The sequence below is a fragment of the Chenopodium album genome, chromosome 11 (genome assembly GCF_948465745.1).
Source record: "Chenopodium album chromosome 11, dcCheAlbu1.1, whole genome shotgun sequence".
NCBI lineage: Eukaryota > Viridiplantae > Streptophyta > Magnoliopsida > Caryophyllales > Amaranthaceae > Chenopodium > Chenopodium album.
In genome coordinates, this window is record NC_137844.1 from 55480054 (window position 1) to 55497324 (window position 17271).

The 17271-nt window shown below is 34.8% G+C and overlaps 3 protein-coding genes and 1 long non-coding RNA gene across 6 annotated transcripts; 2 read left to right on the forward strand and 2 right to left on the reverse strand.

Annotated features, from left to right (window-relative positions):
• Positions 1–181: 181 nt before the first annotated feature.
• LOC145569291 (VAN3-binding protein-like) lies at positions 182–3164 on the forward strand. 2 transcript variants are annotated; one of them, XM_081628651.1, is made up of 7 exons: positions 182–256; positions 650–1008; positions 1397–1781; positions 1897–2073; positions 2479–2528; positions 2604–2661; positions 2750–3164. In XM_081628651.1, the coding sequence occupies exons 2-7, from the start codon at positions 730–732 to the stop codon at positions 2974–2976; spliced, it is 1176 nt and encodes a 391-aa protein (XP_081484777.1). In that variant the 5' UTR covers positions 182–256; positions 650–729; the 3' UTR covers positions 2977–3164. The 2 variants fall into 2 exon arrangements, with proteins under 2 accessions (XP_081484777.1, XP_081484778.1); XM_081628652.1 differs by lacking the exon at positions 182–256 and having other exon boundaries at positions 373–1008.
• A 1309-nt stretch (positions 3165–4473) lies between these two features.
• On the reverse strand, positions 4474–8196 carry LOC145569292 (formyltetrahydrofolate deformylase 1, mitochondrial-like). Its single transcript, XM_081628654.1, has 8 exons — positions 7993–8196; positions 7725–7837; positions 6526–6676; positions 6290–6363; positions 6045–6204; positions 5235–5333; positions 5052–5138; positions 4474–4919 (listed from the first exon to the last, which is right to left on the reverse strand). Exons 1-8 carry the CDS (start codon positions 8125–8127, stop codon positions 4773–4775), a joined length of 966 nt encoding a protein of 321 aa, XP_081484780.1. The 5' UTR covers positions 8128–8196; the 3' UTR covers positions 4474–4772.
• A 938-nt stretch (positions 8197–9134) lies between these two features.
• On the forward strand, positions 9135–10106 carry LOC145569293 (uncharacterized). Its single transcript, XR_014096084.1, has 3 exons — positions 9135–9324; positions 9410–9558; positions 9827–10106. It is a non-coding gene; the product is annotated as an uncharacterized LOC145569293 (long non-coding RNA).
• A 1918-nt stretch (positions 10107–12024) lies between these two features.
• LOC145569294 (phosphatidylserine decarboxylase proenzyme 1, mitochondrial-like) lies at positions 12025–17009 on the reverse strand. 2 transcript variants are annotated; one of them, XM_081628656.1, is made up of 12 exons: positions 16681–17009; positions 16495–16583; positions 15896–15949; positions 15708–15773; positions 15506–15566; positions 15248–15357; positions 14898–15151; positions 14406–14512; positions 13803–13870; positions 13158–13235; positions 12728–12850; positions 12025–12480 (listed from the first exon to the last, which is right to left on the reverse strand). In XM_081628656.1, the coding sequence occupies exons 1-12, from the start codon at positions 16865–16867 to the stop codon at positions 12262–12264; spliced, it is 1416 nt and encodes a 471-aa protein (XP_081484782.1). In that variant the 5' UTR covers positions 16868–17009; the 3' UTR covers positions 12025–12261. The 2 variants fall into 2 exon arrangements, with proteins under 2 accessions (XP_081484782.1, XP_081484781.1); XM_081628655.1 differs by having other exon boundaries at positions 16495–16586.
• Between the last annotated feature and the right edge of the window lie 262 nt (positions 17010–17271).

The following is a 17271-nucleotide window of genomic DNA, read 5'->3' on the forward strand; positions in this document are numbered from 1 at the left end:
ATTGTTACAAAGCATACTTTAATTAATTATTTCTATTATAATATCTCCTTCTTCCCTTAAACCTCACTCATTCTTCTTTTCCTCTCTTTAATTTTTTATCCTTTTTTGTAATTATTGAAATGATATTATTTTTAAAGGATTTTGTCCTAGCTTTTTTGCCCTTTGTTTTACTTTTTGGTGTGGTATATATATGCATGTCTTACACAAGTGGACATATACTCAAATTTCAAGGGTTCTTGCTATCAAATTCTTAAAGGTTGGTATACAAAATAAAAGCATCCATTTCTCTTAAATTACATGGGTTCCACTCAATTTTCTTCATTGTATAGGTGTTTTCCTTCTAATAATGTTAAGAAGATTTTTTTATGGGTTTTGTTTTTGTTAGCAACTTCTAATAGGTAGATTTTTTGCCTACAAAACATGCATCATTCTCTTCTACATGGGTACCTCTCATTTTCATATCGCGAAAAAAATCTACGTGAATTCCTTAAAATTTCGTACAATTTCTTTCTTTATTTGATAGTGCATCCTACCACTTAATCCACTGTCACTAAACTGTTGAAACCTTCAAATTGTAGTTATAAAATCTGACTTTTGGTATAGTTTCAAATGACATCTAATTAAATTGTATTTGAATTTTCTTTGGCAGGAAACAGAAAGCTGGCATAAGTAATTTCCCAGGAAATTCTTGATATTTTTCAACTAGAAATAACATTAGAAAAAAAAAATATGGAGAAAGCAGGTCAAAATCTAAGTTGGAAGAAAAGCAAATTAAATGGTTTAGGAGAAGAAGTAGAAGAAGAGGTAAAACAAGCAAAATCACTACCATTAGTTGTTCAACCACAAACACCGAAAGAGCCAATGGAATTCTTGTCAAGATCATGGAGTGTATCAGCTGAAGAAATTTCTAAGGCACTTGCTAATAAACACAAGCATTTTCTTCTTGATAAGCATCTCATTGACACCCCCTCTTTCATCTCAGAACCATCCAGCTCACCTCCTCATATTGTAAGTATTCTTGTATCTTCATGTTGGATGTTAAACTTATTGTGTTGTTGTTGTTGTTGTTGTCGTTGTCGTGTTTGGTGTTTCTCTAGTTGTTTCTTATGTTATACTACTAACAGTATGATGCTAAGCATTTTAGATCAGAAAACATGGTAGAAAACTAGAAATTAACACATTTAAGAGTTTGATGTGGATATTTCTGAAATCATCAGAGGCTGAAAATATTTGGGTTTTGAAAAAAAGTAAAATTTACTGGCTTTTTCCCTAATTATTTTTCTGCTATACATTCTACTGCTACTTTCTTTCAGTGTTTTTCAATGTCTGTTTTGGTTGATTCAGAGAGCGCGAAAATTTTTAGGTGTTAATCTTTTCTGTAACTAAAACTGAACAGGTTGATAAGTCGAAGAATAATTCTAACCACCGGCGAATGGGGGGAATAGGAAAGTGGTTCCACCACCACAAGGACTCGAAATCAAATCTCAACTCCTTTAGGAAAAAGGACAGGGCAAGAGCAGAGAATGCCCATATGCACGCTGCGCTCTCAATTGCAGGCCTTGCAGCAGCACTTGCTGCTGTTGCGGCGCCTGATGATTCCTCATCAGTCTCCAAAATGAGCAGGGCAATTGCTTCAGCTACTGAGCTCTTAGCATCCCATTGCATTGAGATTGCTGAGCAGGCGGGAGCTGATCATGATCGTGTCGCGTCAGCTGTCAGATCAGCAGTTGACATTCAGAGCCCTGGTGATCTGATGACTCTGACAGCAGCTGCTGCAACTGGTATAATTGTTAATTCTATTTCGAGTGATTGAATTGTATATATTATGTTCTGTTCAGCTATGATTTGGAATTTTTGTGATTAATTCAAGCCTTTTGTTCTTGGTCCTAATTGCAGCATTAAGAGCAGAAGCAGCATTAAGGTCAAGGTTGCCAAAAGATGCAAAGAGGAATGCTGCTATCAGTCCCTGCGATAAAGGGTTAAGCGATGCTAGTAGCGTTGATCCTTGCCACAGTGAAACTGAAGAGCCGAAATTCCCCTGCGTTGGTGAACTAATGCAGCACTCAAAGAAAGGTATGTCTCGGCTGAAAATTAAAATTTGAGCACTATTAATCTTTAATGGATAAAATTCGATTTAATTACTGCTTTAACCAAGTCTAGTTAGCAATATCATCTTCATTGACTAACATGGACTGATGGACATGTTGCCCATGAACTAGTACTTAAATAAGTCTTTGTCGGCTACATGTCAACTTAGAGGGCTGGTGTAAATCATAATAATTCAGCACATTTTTTAATTGAAAAATCATTCTGATTCAAACATCAAACATGGATGACTACCCTCCAAATCATTGAGATCCTATTACAATTTTTATATAGGATTTTATAATATGAGTAATTATCAATAGAAGAGACAGATCATAAGTTGGTATATCCAAATTCTGCTTAATATTAAAAATTGCACGTTTTAATTTTCAGGTGGGTTAAGATGGAAGCAAGTCACAGTTTACATCAACAAAAAATCTCAGGTATAGACAATTTCCTGAAATGACAGCAGAATTGAGCATTTTCCATCAGTTTCTGACATTAACTCTAATAAACAGGTCATACTTAAATTAAAAAGCAAGCATGTAGGAGGTGCTTTCTCAAAGAAGGACAAATGTAAGCTTAATTATTACCTTCAATATCAAGATCTCTTCCAAACTAACAACTGTAATCATGTGTTAAAACGAGTTATTTGTCATAACAGGTCTAGTCTATGAAGTTTGTGATCAGATCTCAACATGGCCCTTCAGAAAAGAAAGGGAAAATTTAGAGGCTTATTTTGGACTTAAGACAGCACAAGGGTTTTTGGAGTTCAAGTGCAAGAACAAAGTCCACAAGCAGCAATGGGTTGATGGGATTCAAAGCATGCTAGATAAAGTATGTTGTATCGAAGACATTGACAGCTCGTTGCAGCGTATTAATGTCAAATAAGAATTCTTAGTTGTTCTTAGTTGATTTCTTGTATGTGCATAAAGATCAGGGATTTTGGTAATATGATGGAAATTAATGTTACATATTACTGATAGAGAAAGGGGAAGGGTTAAGGGTGGCATATTGTACTGAAATAACTGAAATGCACTTAGTACAGTACCAACAGCCACAGGCAATGTTCAAAGGAACTATGTAAATCAGTTATAAATGCTTTTTCTCAGATTATGTTTTTGTGCTGTTGTCTCTATTTTCTTTCCTGGCTCAGCCGCCATACCATAAACTTAAAAAACCATCGCCATAAGAGTTCTACTAACCTTTCTTTTATTCTTCATTACAATCAAGGGAAAAGGAAGGGGAGGCCGGAGAAAGGAAAGGAGCTAAGAAAACGGATGGTCTTGTAATGCTCTTCCAGATTTATTATAAGTGGAAAGAAAATGGATTCCTCTAACTCCCTTCCAAACTTGTTGCCATTTATCTATACAAACAAAGAGATCCCCTTCCCTCTGTAGTCTCTTTTGTGACACACAACAACACCAGAGCTTTGATCACAAATATGGGGTTGATTGTTCAGACTTCAGACCAAGATGCCATCCACTCACTTGAATGTCTCTACTTGCCTCAACCCTAACAAATTCCAATGCACTATGATCTTAGAAACCTAAGTTTTCCATGACCTATTTTACACATTTTATCCAAGTAATCTTTAATTTCCCTCAATTTCTTAGATGCTCCCATTGGTATCAGAAATGTCCAAATCCCTGTAGCCAGTTCTCCATCTGAATATATGTATCTACTACTCTGAACCTACTGTGGATCCCTTCCATTTTGATAGATCTGAATGAATAGCAGTCCTAACCTTAGCTTATCTTATCTTATCTCCCAACATACGCATTTAGGCCACAATCATCATCCTAACCTTAGCTTATCTTATCTCCCAATATTCCAATTATTATAGATCTGAATGAATAGAAGTCCTATAAAACATTCCCTTCACTCAAAGTTCTTAACAGTCTATCTATGAACAAAATAGGCATAGCATATAGCCAACTTGCCTAGGATAGCAGAAGTCTGGGTTCTGACAAAGCGAGAATTTTACAACAATTGAAAACCTTCACTTTTTTCATGTAATTACCCCACTATACAAGTAATCAATATGGAGAGGACCTCAGACATTCACATATATGATATATCTAATTCCTTTTGGAAAGATGATTACTTTGACACTTTATTACTCTTTCTGATCAGAATTTGATCTTTCAATCTCTTTTTGAGACTGTTGTCAACTTAGAAGGTAAGCACTGATTACACAGTTTTTTTAATTTTTCTTTCAGGGTGGGAGGGAAGGACAGGGCATCAAACAGCACACAATTACACTGGAATGTTTTAAGAGAAGATACAGCAATAAAATCGAAAACAGGGTGACAGGAGCAGGTAAAGTTGCAGTATACGAGTATTGTTTTTACAGACTCAGAGTGCATTAATAATCTCAAAAGGCTAAAGAACTAGAGATACTAAAAATCGCAGTAGCAGAGCAAAGAGGAAAAATTAATAATATTGTATCACCATATAAGCTCAAAACTAGCCTAAAATTGCATTTTACTCGACCTACACTTGCAGGCTTGCAACCATAATCATAGTAAATAAATTGCATTTTATTTGACCCACATTTGGCAACGGAAGCTGAATATATTTATCTCATTTTTCTCTATAAGAACAATCATAATTGCCTTGTCAAAATCTAAGTCAAATGAATGTTTGTATATTTATACATTAGCTGAATCTCTACCATTTTCCACTCAGAACACAACGGTCTTGTTATCCAGATATGGTAGAACGCGTAGCTCACAGTAATATTTAATTGCCTTTGAGAGACACTGTTTCTCAAGGTTCTCTGATTTTTGTACAAAACTTCGCAAGTTATCCCTGTGAGAAACTCTCTCAACCTGCAGTTCCAAATAAATAATTACTTGTACTTTTTTAGAAACCAAGCCTATATGTAATTGCTCAAGTTATGTAGGCTCAAATGGATCAGTGGAAAAATAAAAGATTATAAATACATAAATAAAAGCACATACCATTTGTTCAATGATTGGTCCTGCATCAAGTTCTTCTGTTACAAAGTGAGTTGTGGCACCAATCATTTTTACTCCACAATCAAAAGCCTGCCAAAATTAACAATGAAATATAAGCATGAGAAGCAAGCAAAATACCTTGCAAAGAGAGATATGACCAGACCCATAGACGAGAAATAAACGAACCTGTCTTGATGGATTCCCACCCTTGAATGATGGCAAAAGGCCATGGTGGATGTTAATGACATCCTTTCCATACTTTTTCAAAAAATCTCCTGATAATATCTGCAAAGTAAAATAATAATTAAAAACAGGGGAACAGACAAGTGCTTTTAGATACCAGAAGCAAAACAAAGCATCAGCAACACATTAATCAGAATATCAGATTATAAGAAAAGAGAATCGAGCTTCCTACAACAACCAGAATCTAGAACACATGAGCAAGATGGAAAAAGAAGGTTGTCTTTGACTCTAGTGGCCACCAATATTCAACACACTTCTTAGCAACTTCCTGGCATCTTATATTTCTATATCATCATGAAGCAAAACTATTGAACTGATCTATTTAACTAAATCATGGTCAATTTTATAAAATAAAATTAGCCTCTAACTTCTAGTCTGCAACAATTATGATTTCGCCAGTTTGAACTAACAGTCTAACAGACAATACACTGGTGAATTATAAACTCCAGGTATCATAATTCTGGACTTAACTACATAAATTATAAAAAATCATAACTGATAATCTAATCCCAACATTAAGCTCTACCCTCTCCAGAGCTCAACCTCGAAAACTCATCATATCATTGCTTCTCCCAGCAGTAAACTTAAAGTTTCAAGATCACAATGCTTACAGAAAGTCATTAATACTAAGAAACCAAATGAATCTGAGAATGGACTTGATTACCATCTATAAAAAGGATATATACTGGCTAACACAAACAAATTGCAGTTTCACAGAAAAGAAAAAAGGCTTCATACGGGAACTTGAGGTACCTGCATGTACCGAGCAAGTACAAGGAAATCTGTATCCTGAACCAAATCCAAGATCTCCTCCTCTCTTTTGTTTCCAGCAACTGGCTTCAGATAATGGTAAGGAATACGCTGACGCTCAAGAAAACGCATCACATGGGAATCGGGATGTCTATCATGATTACTACAAGAAGGGGAAAAAAAAAGTCAATGCCCACATCACCAAAAGAGAGTACAAAAGACATGGTCAGAGTATCTTCAACAATGACCTTATCACTCTAGTTATATCTACAGGCAGTTTTCCATCCTGCCATGAATGTAGCAAGTCAACAAGACAATGATCCTATCAAAAAAATGACAAAAGGTATGTAAATAAAAAAAAAAAAATGAAGCCAGAAGGTTAATAGTGCAGCAAACATTACCCTAACCTACAAAGTTAAGGACAAAATTCACGCCCATAACCTGATCAAGAAAGAAAGTGCAAAAGAATATGTAATAATGAGACCTGTTTTGAAGCAAAAACTGCAATTTTGTATTTCGGATCTAAATCAGGCACACGAACAACTGATTTCATTGCATTGAACATTTCTGCAATTTTTTGGAAGTCCTCATCTATTTGCTCCCTTGGCCATTTAAAAGGATCAAAGACAAATTCACTGTAAAAGAAGAGTTCAAACATTTGTTATATTCACATATGTGAATACCAATCCTTGATAAACTACATGTTATGGTGCCATTGTCACTTGGTAGATAACACAATCCACATCACATTTGTGCAGCAGAACTAGATGTCTACAAGATACAACGATAACATTGCCTTTAAGCTAGGATGAAGTGAAGGACAATAAAACGAAAAGCAAAGAAACCCTCCAATCAGAAGTAGTTGTCACAGTCTCCATCATAAGTGAGAATGTGAGATTTGCCTTACAGAAAATTGCAAGCGCAACTTTACATAATGATCTACTGATGAATGATGATAATCATCAATACACAATTTTTATCATTTAATTTTAACCTTTAAGGTGAGCAACTAATATGAAATTTGGTTTCTTTGCCTATGAAGCACAGAAACATACACATAGCTTTTCCTTCAAATCTCCAAACCAATTCATCTACATAGCAAAATCAAATTTCCAATATAATAGTCAAAAAGGGTTAGTTGACTTGTTCCAATTAAAATACTCTTCATTTCTCCACCTAACTGTTTTTCTATAAAAAAAACCTCATCACAAAAACCAAACATAGTCCCTACTCATTGAATCCCAATAGAGATGTCTCAGTGTCTCACTCATTTGGGAGTCAGGACATTTCAGTTTCCTTTTTAGGATAAAATTAGTCTCATTTTTACATATCACATCCTTCATTCAAATCATCATTTTGCACCATCCACCACATTATTGATACAGTGAAAGTGTGATACACTTATTCGGACCATATTCGTAGCCCGTGAGCCATAAGTAACCATCTACATGTCACTTAAGATCTCCATTCCAATCAATAAAATATAACCCTCTATGGTTCAATCACAAATAAAGTGTACAAGAACCAAAGTACAATTTTTTTTTCCCCAAAAACAACACTTGAAACTTGATTAGCTTATTGCAGGAATATTCAAAAGGCAACATCATATATAGAAATAAATCAAAACTAATCAAGATACTAAAAATGAAGAAGAAAACAAAGATAAAAAGCAAAAGAAACAACCTTCTAGAATAAAAGACATGCTTCTTTTCTGGTACAAAAACATCAGCTCCCAAAATGTTTCCACCCCTTGAAGCTAAACATTCTGATAACTTCGCCACTATTCCAACTGCATCCTTTTTGTTTCCAACAAATTTACCCATTTTTCAAATTTCCCACCAAAAAAACAGTGACAAAATAATAAAAAAAATAAAAAATTCAATCTTGAATCAAATTAAGCCAAAGATCACAAATTTAATTGAATAAAACAAATATAATAAGAAGAACTTACTGGGCAATGGAAGACATGAATGCCATGAACAAGAGGAGGATCTAGGGAGTCAGCAGTAAATTTGAAAGAATTGAAGGATCTCTGAGTAATTTTAAAAAACTGGGATTGTGAAGAGATTTTTCGGAAGAAATTCATCTCTTTTTTTTTCACTCATTCAGTTTCTCTCTCTTATTGGTAATAATGGGCGCCTCCCATTTTCCAGGATTTTTTAAAAAAAGCTGAAATCGGGAAAAATGGTGGCCAACCACTTTCATCTGGTAAGGATCAAAATTTTTGTAGGGTCCAAACGGCAACGCTGTAAAGCTTGCGAAGAGAACAAGTTAAACGACCCCGTTTTGGGTGGGCTCCGTTTTATCACAATCTTATTTGAAACAAAATCCTAACCCTTTTAGCAAGGTGGTTGAGAGGTTTTTAATGATTATAAGTCATAATTTTGCTTAAAGATATGAAATGCCAAAAAAAAAAAAAAAAAAAAAACCCTGTGGCTAATGAAAATTTCTCCTTAAAATTTTTAATATGAGAAACTAATTAAATTAATCAATACGAAGTAGATATCACTCGTAAATAAATCTATTTATAGGTGTACTTGAGAACAACTAAGAATTTATTGTGTTGGTTGTAACTAAAATTCTTATAATAAAAACTTTTCAAAACATAAAAATAAAGAGAGATCGTCATATTCAACATGCAACCTTTATTTTAGTGACTTTCTTATTAAGTCATTAAAATAATGAAATCTACTAGTATATTACTCCTATTTGACAACTTTGACACTTATAAATTTGTTTAGCTTAGTACAAATCTGTTTTTATCAATATTAGCCAAGACACATGTCCTCTTTACTTGAGATACCGTTTACGAAATTAAATTTACGAGTGGAAAAAATAAGTTTTAATCAACAAAACTCAACATTAATCAATAACAACCTTGAAACGAGAGTAAGGTCTAAATCAAATCAAACGATCACAACCCAAACGTTCAATGGATCAACCCGATTGACACAGCCCAAAACGATCAAAATCTGGACGATCAATGAATCAACCTGATTAACACAACCCAAATGATCCAAACCCGAACGGTCAATGAATCAACCCGAATATCACAACCCAAGACGATCAAAACCCGAAATCATTATGAACCCGATATCAAAACGGGAAATTAGAAATTTGGTGTTCATTTTTCCAGCTTCATACTAAACTGAAAAAAAAATAAAGGAGCAATTTGGGTGAAGAAGAAGAATTACCCGATTCCTTCTTCATTCATCATCATCATCAAAACACAGATTCCAGAAAATCCAGATCTTGTTGTGTTTTCCATTCCTCAACAATGCCTGTAAGTTAGCTTTTTTCTAGAATGTTCTACCGATTTTGGCACCTTTAATTGAATTAGATCCCTGACTGAATTTGGAAAATGGCAGGTTGGAAAATTGATAGAAGTAGAGCCACCAAGTCCATTGAGATATTTGATCGGAGCAATGGTGATGATGATCGGCGTCGTATTGCCGCTTGGTTACATGATGTTCCGCAATAAGCGTGTTCCTTCTTCTCCTTCTTTCTCCAAACAGACGTAGGTATTTTTTTTCCAGAATTTGATCGCAATTTCTTATTAGTTTTGATTTAGGTTTTCTCCAATTTTATAGGATTTTGATTGTATATTTTTGAGAATTAGTGTGAAAATTGAGTAATTAGATGGTGGATTGATTCATTTGATTGTGTATTTTGGCATCCTATGAGTGATTTATATGAATTTGGCTTTGAATTTGGTTTTGATCTTGGTGTTAGTTTCGACATTGTTTTGGAAGGATTTTGAAGGGGTGATTTGGTTGTATTTTCAGGAACAAAGGGTTGATATAGAGCAATTTTGATGTTAGAAGTGATTATAGATTTCGTCGGCGTGTTCATTTGGGTATGAAGAGTGACATGAGTAAAAGGGTAATGTAATGCACTGACTGATCCAGATAGTGGCAATGTAAATGTATGGTCTTATGGAATTGTTAAATGTTGTTATATGAGAAGTGTTCATTGCACAATATTGATGTATTGCCGCCTTATTGTTTTTTTAGCTTAATTCGAATTCAATTATATGGAATCTTGATGACTCCCTTTGCCTTCTTATATGGAATACTAAAAAGTTTACTAGATCAATGTTGCTGCACACCTCGTCCCCGTATACTCTGACTCTTGAAATTCTTGCTTGGATCTCTCTTAAGTAGGTGAACACTGGACCTCTTCTAATCTATTTGGAACTTGAGATGGCATTTGATGCAAACTGTGGAGATTTAACCAAGATATTATTTTCCTTCCCTTTTGATAATACAGTCCAGAGACTTGTCTTTCAGAAACTAGTTCAGAGTTGTATTTTGAAACTTAAGCGTAACCTAACTTCCCTTGTTTGTATTTAGTTATTTGAACAATTTTAGTGTTTAGTGGCTTAGAAAAGTGGTTGGCTTATCGCCGGATTGGCAGACTGTTGCCATATTGGATTTAAAAAGCTGGTTACCTTGGTAGTACGGTGGTGCAAGTGGGAGTAAATGTGCAGATTTTTTATGAAGTTTCTTCCCTTGGGTGGTTTAATTCCTTAGTATTTAGGGTCTCTATTTTGCAACTCTAAGTGAATTATAGTGAGCAGCATGCTTGACTCCCTAGGATTGGGGTTAGGGTCGGTGTGTGGGTTATGGTACTTGGTGCCACTTCTATACTTGGTTTCTTGTTAACATTATTACTACCTGTTGCCTATGTTGGTATGCCCTATGCTGAGAGAAATGTGATGATAATTCTGTTAGGGGGGTCCTTCAAACTAAGCGTTATAGAGAATCTCCAACGACGAACTAATTGCCAATTTAGCTTTTAAATTTGTCATGCCATATGAGATTGCAAGCTATTCCCCTTGCTAGCTAGTTTTTATCCCTATGGTCAGCTACTAGCTTGCTATTTAAATAGATCTCACTTATCAATAGGTTGGCTTCTTCCTCCTCTTTTTGTCAAGCAAATTAGCTTGCCTGAGCTAGTTTTCATTTCAACTCCAATGGTTAAGCTAGTAGGTTGGGGCTTTGTAAAATACAAGCAAGTCCTTAGCAACAACCGTTGGAATTTCATGAATCTTTCATTTTGGTCTATAAGGCAACAGGTATACAGGACCTATCATCTATGGCTTATTCACCATATTCGTAAATTTCTCCTCACTGATTTTTCATGATGTTTGTTCATTTAAAGCACAGCTTCTGTCAATTATCATAACTGGGAATTCCTATTTGTGACAGCAATGAGTAGTTCCACTATTTTTCATTAAGTAATGCCTGTGGTCATATTTCTTTTTCAATCAATAGAGAAGAATGGCTTACCCTGAAGGTAAGCTATCTGATTCATGCAGCTCCTGTTGTTCTGTGATGAGAAGGTTTGACATATCTCAGAGTGGACTTGCGGGAAATTAACCCAAAATGCCCCTACCCCTCTATTTGGCCTGGAAAGACTAAATATATCAGTCGGAGATCTGTGTATATGACTATGCCTTTACTTGCAGGTTGGAACACATACTAATCTCCCACCTTCTAGTAAAGAAATTTGCTGATCATAATCCAAAATCGGAATTTGCTGATCTGCTAGTGATCGGGGATCCGCAGCTCTTGCTAACTTTCTGTAAAATTATGCCGTACTTTGCAATGGCATGCAAATATTACGTCATAATATCATATGAATATTTTTTTTTTTTTTTTTTTTTTTTTTTTGAAAGAAATTTCATATGAATATGATTAATTGACTTTCCATTTATTACAAACAAGGGTTGCTATAATTTGAGCAGCAGTTATTTTATAAATCCACCTCGTTCTGTTTATTGAATTTTAGCCATAGAGATAATGCATTTTTACATGATACAAGTATGCGTGATGCATGTTATTGTATCTGGTACTACCAGCCTGTTGACAAGAAAACCCTATCAAGTTCCTATTACTAATGGAAATGTAGACATGAGATGAATTGGAATGCCCTCTACACCTGATCAATCAACTGAAGAATAAGTTTGTGATCAGATGCTCTACGCTTAAAAGAAAAGAGATCAAATCTTCATATAGTATTATACTACATAATATGGACCAATAAGCCTCAATATAGGTGTTTAGTGTATAATATATCCCCTCTTTACAATTAGGCAATCAATTGAATTTCACATAAAACCATACATTAAATTCTAAGTGGGGACTATATGCGTATATATTTGTTAGAATGGCTCTCTCAATAGTTGCAATGGGCAAAACTTCTATGATATCTTCTGTCACCTAAAAAATTTGTGTGCTCCTACAAGTTCCATTATACGACCCCATTCTTTTTTCTGTGAATCATTCCATCTCCCAAGGGCTTCTCCCACATGGATTCTATCACCACGTTTGATGTTGAATCGGAAGTCTGTTGATGGTGTATTGTCTTTTGTTGATTTGGCTACCGGAGCCTGAAAGACAAGTACCACTGTTGATCCCATGTTGAAAGCTGCAACCTGAATTATTTTGATAATGTAACGAAATTATCAAGACTATACTCGCAAACAGATCCCAAAAACATACGAGACTTGAGGCTAACAGTCATCACTCATCAGCAGTCATACAAAAACTCAACAAATGAAAGGAAACACCATCAAAACATAGAATTGAATGATAATAGAATTAAGACCATTAACTTCTAAATATCAAGAAAATCTGTAAGGGTAAAGTAACTTTGAAGAGAGATTGGATTTCATTTCTAACCTCTTCTCCTTTCTTAACCATACAGCCAACACCTTCTCGTTCATACACGCGCTCCTCAGGTGGCTCTGACTGTAGAAACTTCTTTCTAGGACGATTCGTCCGCAGCTCTGGCTCAATGTATAGCTGATGTGCAAGGAAGTAAATCATGTTAAGAATTGATAATTTAAAAAGTCAATAAAAAGTCTGAAATTTGCAGAAGTTAGCTATTACTATTAAGTACACAGCTTGCTTCCGGTCATCAAGGGTTCAAATAGGTCAGTATTTTTTACATAAAGGGAGGTCTTACGACTCTTACAAATAGCACGTACCATTTTATTAAAAAAAAAAATTAAAAAAAAAAAAAACCAAGCAACATAAAGCAAAGGGCACCAAATTAAATACAAAAATTAAATTTCTAGCATAAAACAATTAGAGATAGAGATAAGATTACCTCAATAGAACCAATGTTTGTAGCACCTATTGCTGCAAGTGCTAGATACCCTTGTTGCCACTGACCTTCCAGCACAATCTGGTTTAGATGAATAATAAACAGAGAAAACCTCATTAGCAAAATTGTGAAAAGATCATGTACAAATTCTAAAAACACATGTTATCTAGCTTCTTAGTGTACAAAATCATGTTTGCAGTTGCAGTGCTTCGACACATCACTCATGATATTAGGAGCTGAAAAGCATTTTAGTGGCTGACTTAGGATGTGGTGTAAAAGACTAGTGGCCTGCATACGAGTATATGACTCCTCTGGGACTTCAAGAGAAATTAATCTTGTAAGCATTATGGTAAAATGAGCAATTTGCTTGTTTTATTAGACTTCCAACCACATGCAGACTGTAGAAGGTGTTACTATGTCTACCATTGGCTGTACATTGACTTTTAGTTAGTTTTCACCCACCACAAATAACAGAAAAAAGAAATTAGTGGTCATTCCTAGTGCCAATGATGACCATTATATAAAGCAGATTAGCCCAGTTTGACACTTACAGTAAGAAAATTTCTCCTTAATCGTCAAATGATTCTGCTGAGTGCATTTTCTAGTCTTTCTAGCTATGAAAGTTATGAAATTAAGAAGCTTGTGTACCCTTTCATTCTCGACATATAGGTTTCTGATTGTCCTAGTAGCACGCTCATTCACAGGATAAAGGCGACCTACAACAATAAAAATGACAATCTTATAGTTAAAACCACCAAATAAAGGAAGGTGATAGCTGAAGTAAATTTTAAAAACAAATAGCAACAGCAGAAAATGCATAACACCGTGCAGTTAGCCTTGCTCAGGTCAGTTTATTTTGGCTAAGTGGATCAGCCGGTAAGTATATATGCATTCAACCAGCAAGGTCGAATACAAAAATTAAGATGAAGGATTAATAAATGTTTAAGGTAAAACACAGAAGCTTAACATACTAAGAAGACAAAATATGAGCATGTAGCCTAATCTTTCAATTCAAGCTATTGCTTGCCAAAAGGCAACCTAAATTGAGCGCATAACTAGGCCAGGCAGAATAACAAGAAATTAATACTTTCAGCTGATAGTATCATAAAGATTACATGAGAAATAACAACATTCTGTTTCAAGAAGCTGAAGTTGGCTATCCAAACCATGACTATCTAAATTATTCCTCTCCGTACAGCAAATTGTTCTAGATAGAGCTTTCCCTACAAACAAACTGAATTTTTGAATCACCTGAAAAATGTCTGCGGACAAGAACATTCCAGTCAACAGGTGAATGTATACGATGGTAGTCTCCAGGGCTAAGGTACAAGACACAATAAAAAAGACCTTTCATTGGACTGCAAAATAAATCATAATTATTAGCAGATGTGACAATTTATGTATATGTGACTCTGTACTTGTAAAAGGAATGAAACATAGCAGGCACACATCAATGATAAAAATATATATATATAAGACCAAATACCTGCATAAAGAGATAACTACAGTATCAAACTATCAACAATGCAATGGAAGCAAATCAAAGGTCAATATATGGCCCGTGCATGGGCAACAATAAGAACACAGAACAAGAAAAAGAACTTGACTAGCCACAATGCTATCTCTTCTCCCCTTGACAAAATAAGAGTAATATCAAGGTGTAGAAGATATCAAGATAATACTGAACAAATTCTTTGAAGCATCAAAAGTGTGAAAATTATGTAGTCTGAATAGCCTCTTTACCTAGCAGGTACTGGTTCCTGAAATTTGGGAGAAGAAAAAGATACTCTCCACCATGACTTCTTAGTTTGATCCCTGTGAACATTCTCTACTTCACTGCTCTTTTCGACCACGTCTTTCCCAGATACCATGGGAAGGAAAGAATTTAGTCCAAGAAGAGCAAACACAGAATAGGAAAAACCTTTAACTTGCTCAATCATGGCACCAGGTTCTTTCAACTCCCCAAATCTCACAACAATGCCATCCACAGGGCTGATCTGTCATCATAAACGAGCACCATATAATGAACAAAAGGCAGATAATAAAAATGCAGGTTAGACATATAAAGAAACCAAAAAGTTGTTACCAGTTACCAGGCATTGAGAATCATTGTCTATAGGTCTGCAACCTTCTCTCAGCCTCCGAGCAAAGAAATCCCGCATAGATGGGTATTCTTCCAGAGGCAAAGCCACTTCCTCCAAGTCTGCAAATAAAAACCTCTCATAAAACTCCTTGCAGGAAGCTTACATTTTCTCAAGCTCACAACAGCTCAAAACAAATAAAGACAGTGATTTCATCATTGATGTCAAGTGAAAAAAGTGGAGCACTAAAAGCAATGCAAATGATTTTACTTGAATGAAATGCCCGTGCCCATGCTCTGTAAACATATGGTCGCATTTTTACAGGAAGTTCCTGCGATAAATTAAACAAGAGAAGATTCATTTTGACCACTACAGGCAGCACATCATGTTATAAAAATTAAGAACAGCAGATGGTTTATTCATAAGGTAAACAACTTTCTGGTTACAAATTGAAGTGAAAGTTGTAACTCACCACACTCATTAAGGAGCCCCACATACGAGAAATAGTGCGTAGGGGTAGCAGTCCCAAAAATGATGCCTATTACAGGCATACAAAGAATATCAAAAAAATGTCAAACACGTACTCATATCAAATTCATGAATCAATGTTAATATACGTCCACGTAAAAAACCAAATAGACAATTAAACAACAACATTACTTTTGCATCAGGCTGGAACCCAGGTTCAAAGCCTTTTTCCTTTGCCTCCTCAACCTATCAACAAACAATTTCAATGTCAAACACTAAAACATTATCTCAAAACCAACATACATTTCACAAATCACAAGCATGAACTGAACTTATGGAGTAAAAATAAATCCGGAAAAGATATGTTCTCTTCACCTGAATTACACACATCCAAACCTTTTGAACTTAATAGCCCTGAACTCAACTTTTTTGAACATCTCAGCATGAACATATTGTAGTAGTAAATTGAACTTGGGCAGCCATTTTTTCCAAAAACCTAACTTATTTTATGTGACCTAAACTTTTATTCATGCATTAATCTAAACAAATTAGCCACGAACTTATCTAAACCAATTAGTGATAAACAAAACCTAAAAAAAATCTAATCAACAGCTAAAATCGTCAGCAGAAAATAACAATTTTATTATAGAACTACATTTTGATCCATTTCATACTAATTATACAACAACAACCACAAAAATCAAAATCAAAATCAAAATAAGTTCACTACTAATCAGCCAAACTAAATAAGCGTAACATTAATACAGAAATGAAATGAATATAGAAATGACCTTCTTATCATCGTAAAGGCGACGAGCATGAAGAGCACCAAGCATAAGTATAGTAGCCACAGTTGCGCCAGGCAACAGAAATGTATTTCCTGCTAAAATTATATCAAAAATTCAAATTAACTAAAATTCTTGAACTTAGATTACTGAAAATTTCAAATAAATTTACAAAAAAGGGGAGAAAGAAACCATTAGAGCTGCTGCTGCTGCTGTTGCTGTTATGGCCATCGTTGAGAGCAGCTTTAGCAGAAGAAGAAAAGGAACGAAGCTTGTTGAGGAAGAAGGGATTAACATTGCGACATTGAAGGATTTTGAGACTGGAAATTCGATAGATATTATCGAATACTGGGAATTTCCGATGAACCCTAAATTTCATTTTGGGAATTTTCTTTGCTTATGATTTTACAGTTACTGGAATTTGTTGCAGGACATGGAAGGAGCAGTTGTCTTGAAGGCCAAGACAGTAACCAGAGCCGCGGAATGCCGCTTCCAATACTTGTTCAAGTAATGTTGTACGGAGTATTGATTCATTGATTTGTTTATTCAATTAGATAATGTCCAAATTATGCTCGGTTTTTAAAATTAATACGAGTACAATGTAGTAATAGTAATTGAATTATAGATGTTTCTATATAAAAAAATAAAAAAAAAAAAAAAAAAGTAGAGTTTAGGGGGAAAATTCCCTTTTAAAAAATTCTACTTTAGTATAGGATATAAATAGTCCAAATTTTCAATGCAAGTATAGTTTTTTTTTCTTTTTTTTAGAAACATCAATACAAT

What these genes read in the sequence shown, in the direction of transcription:
- LOC145569291 (XM_081628651.1), top strand. Translation starts at nt 730, where the DNA reads ATGGAGAAAGCAGGTCAAAATCTAAGTTGGAAGAAAAGCAAATTAAAT. An exon ending in ACATCAACAAAAAATCTCAG is followed by an intron (nt 2,529 to 2,603) that starts GTATAGACAATT and finishes TCTAATAAACAG; the next exon opens with GTCATACTTAAATTAAAAAG. An exon ending in TTTCTCAAAGAAGGACAAAT is followed by an intron (nt 2,662 to 2,749) that starts GTAAGCTTAATT and finishes TTGTCATAACAG; the next exon opens with GTCTAGTCTATGAAGTTTGT.
- LOC145569292 (XM_081628654.1), bottom strand. Translation starts at nt 8,127, where the DNA reads ATGAATTTCTTCCGAAAAATCTCTTCACAATCCCAGTTTTTTAAAATT. An exon ending in CATGTCTTTTATTCTAGAAG is followed by an intron (nt 6,677 to 7,724) that starts GTTGTTTCTTTT and finishes CTTCTTTTACAG; the next exon opens with TGAATTTGTCTTTGATCCTT. An exon ending in GACCAATCATTGAACAAATG is followed by an intron (nt 4,920 to 5,051) that starts GTATGTGCTTTT and finishes TTGGAACTGCAG; the next exon opens with GTTGAGAGAGTTTCTCACAG.
- LOC145569294 (XM_081628655.1), bottom strand. Translation starts at nt 16,867, where the DNA reads ATGAAATTTAGGGTTCATCGGAAATTCCCAGTATTCGATAATATCTAT. An exon ending in GGTTCCAGCCTGATGCAAAA is followed by an intron (nt 15,774 to 15,895) that starts GTAATGTTGTTG and finishes TGCCTGTAATAG; the next exon opens with GCATCATTTTTGGGACTGCT. An exon ending in TATATGTCGAGAATGAAAGG is followed by an intron (nt 13,236 to 13,802) that starts GTACACAAGCTT and finishes CATCTAAACCAG; the next exon opens with ATTGTGCTGGAAGGTCAGTG.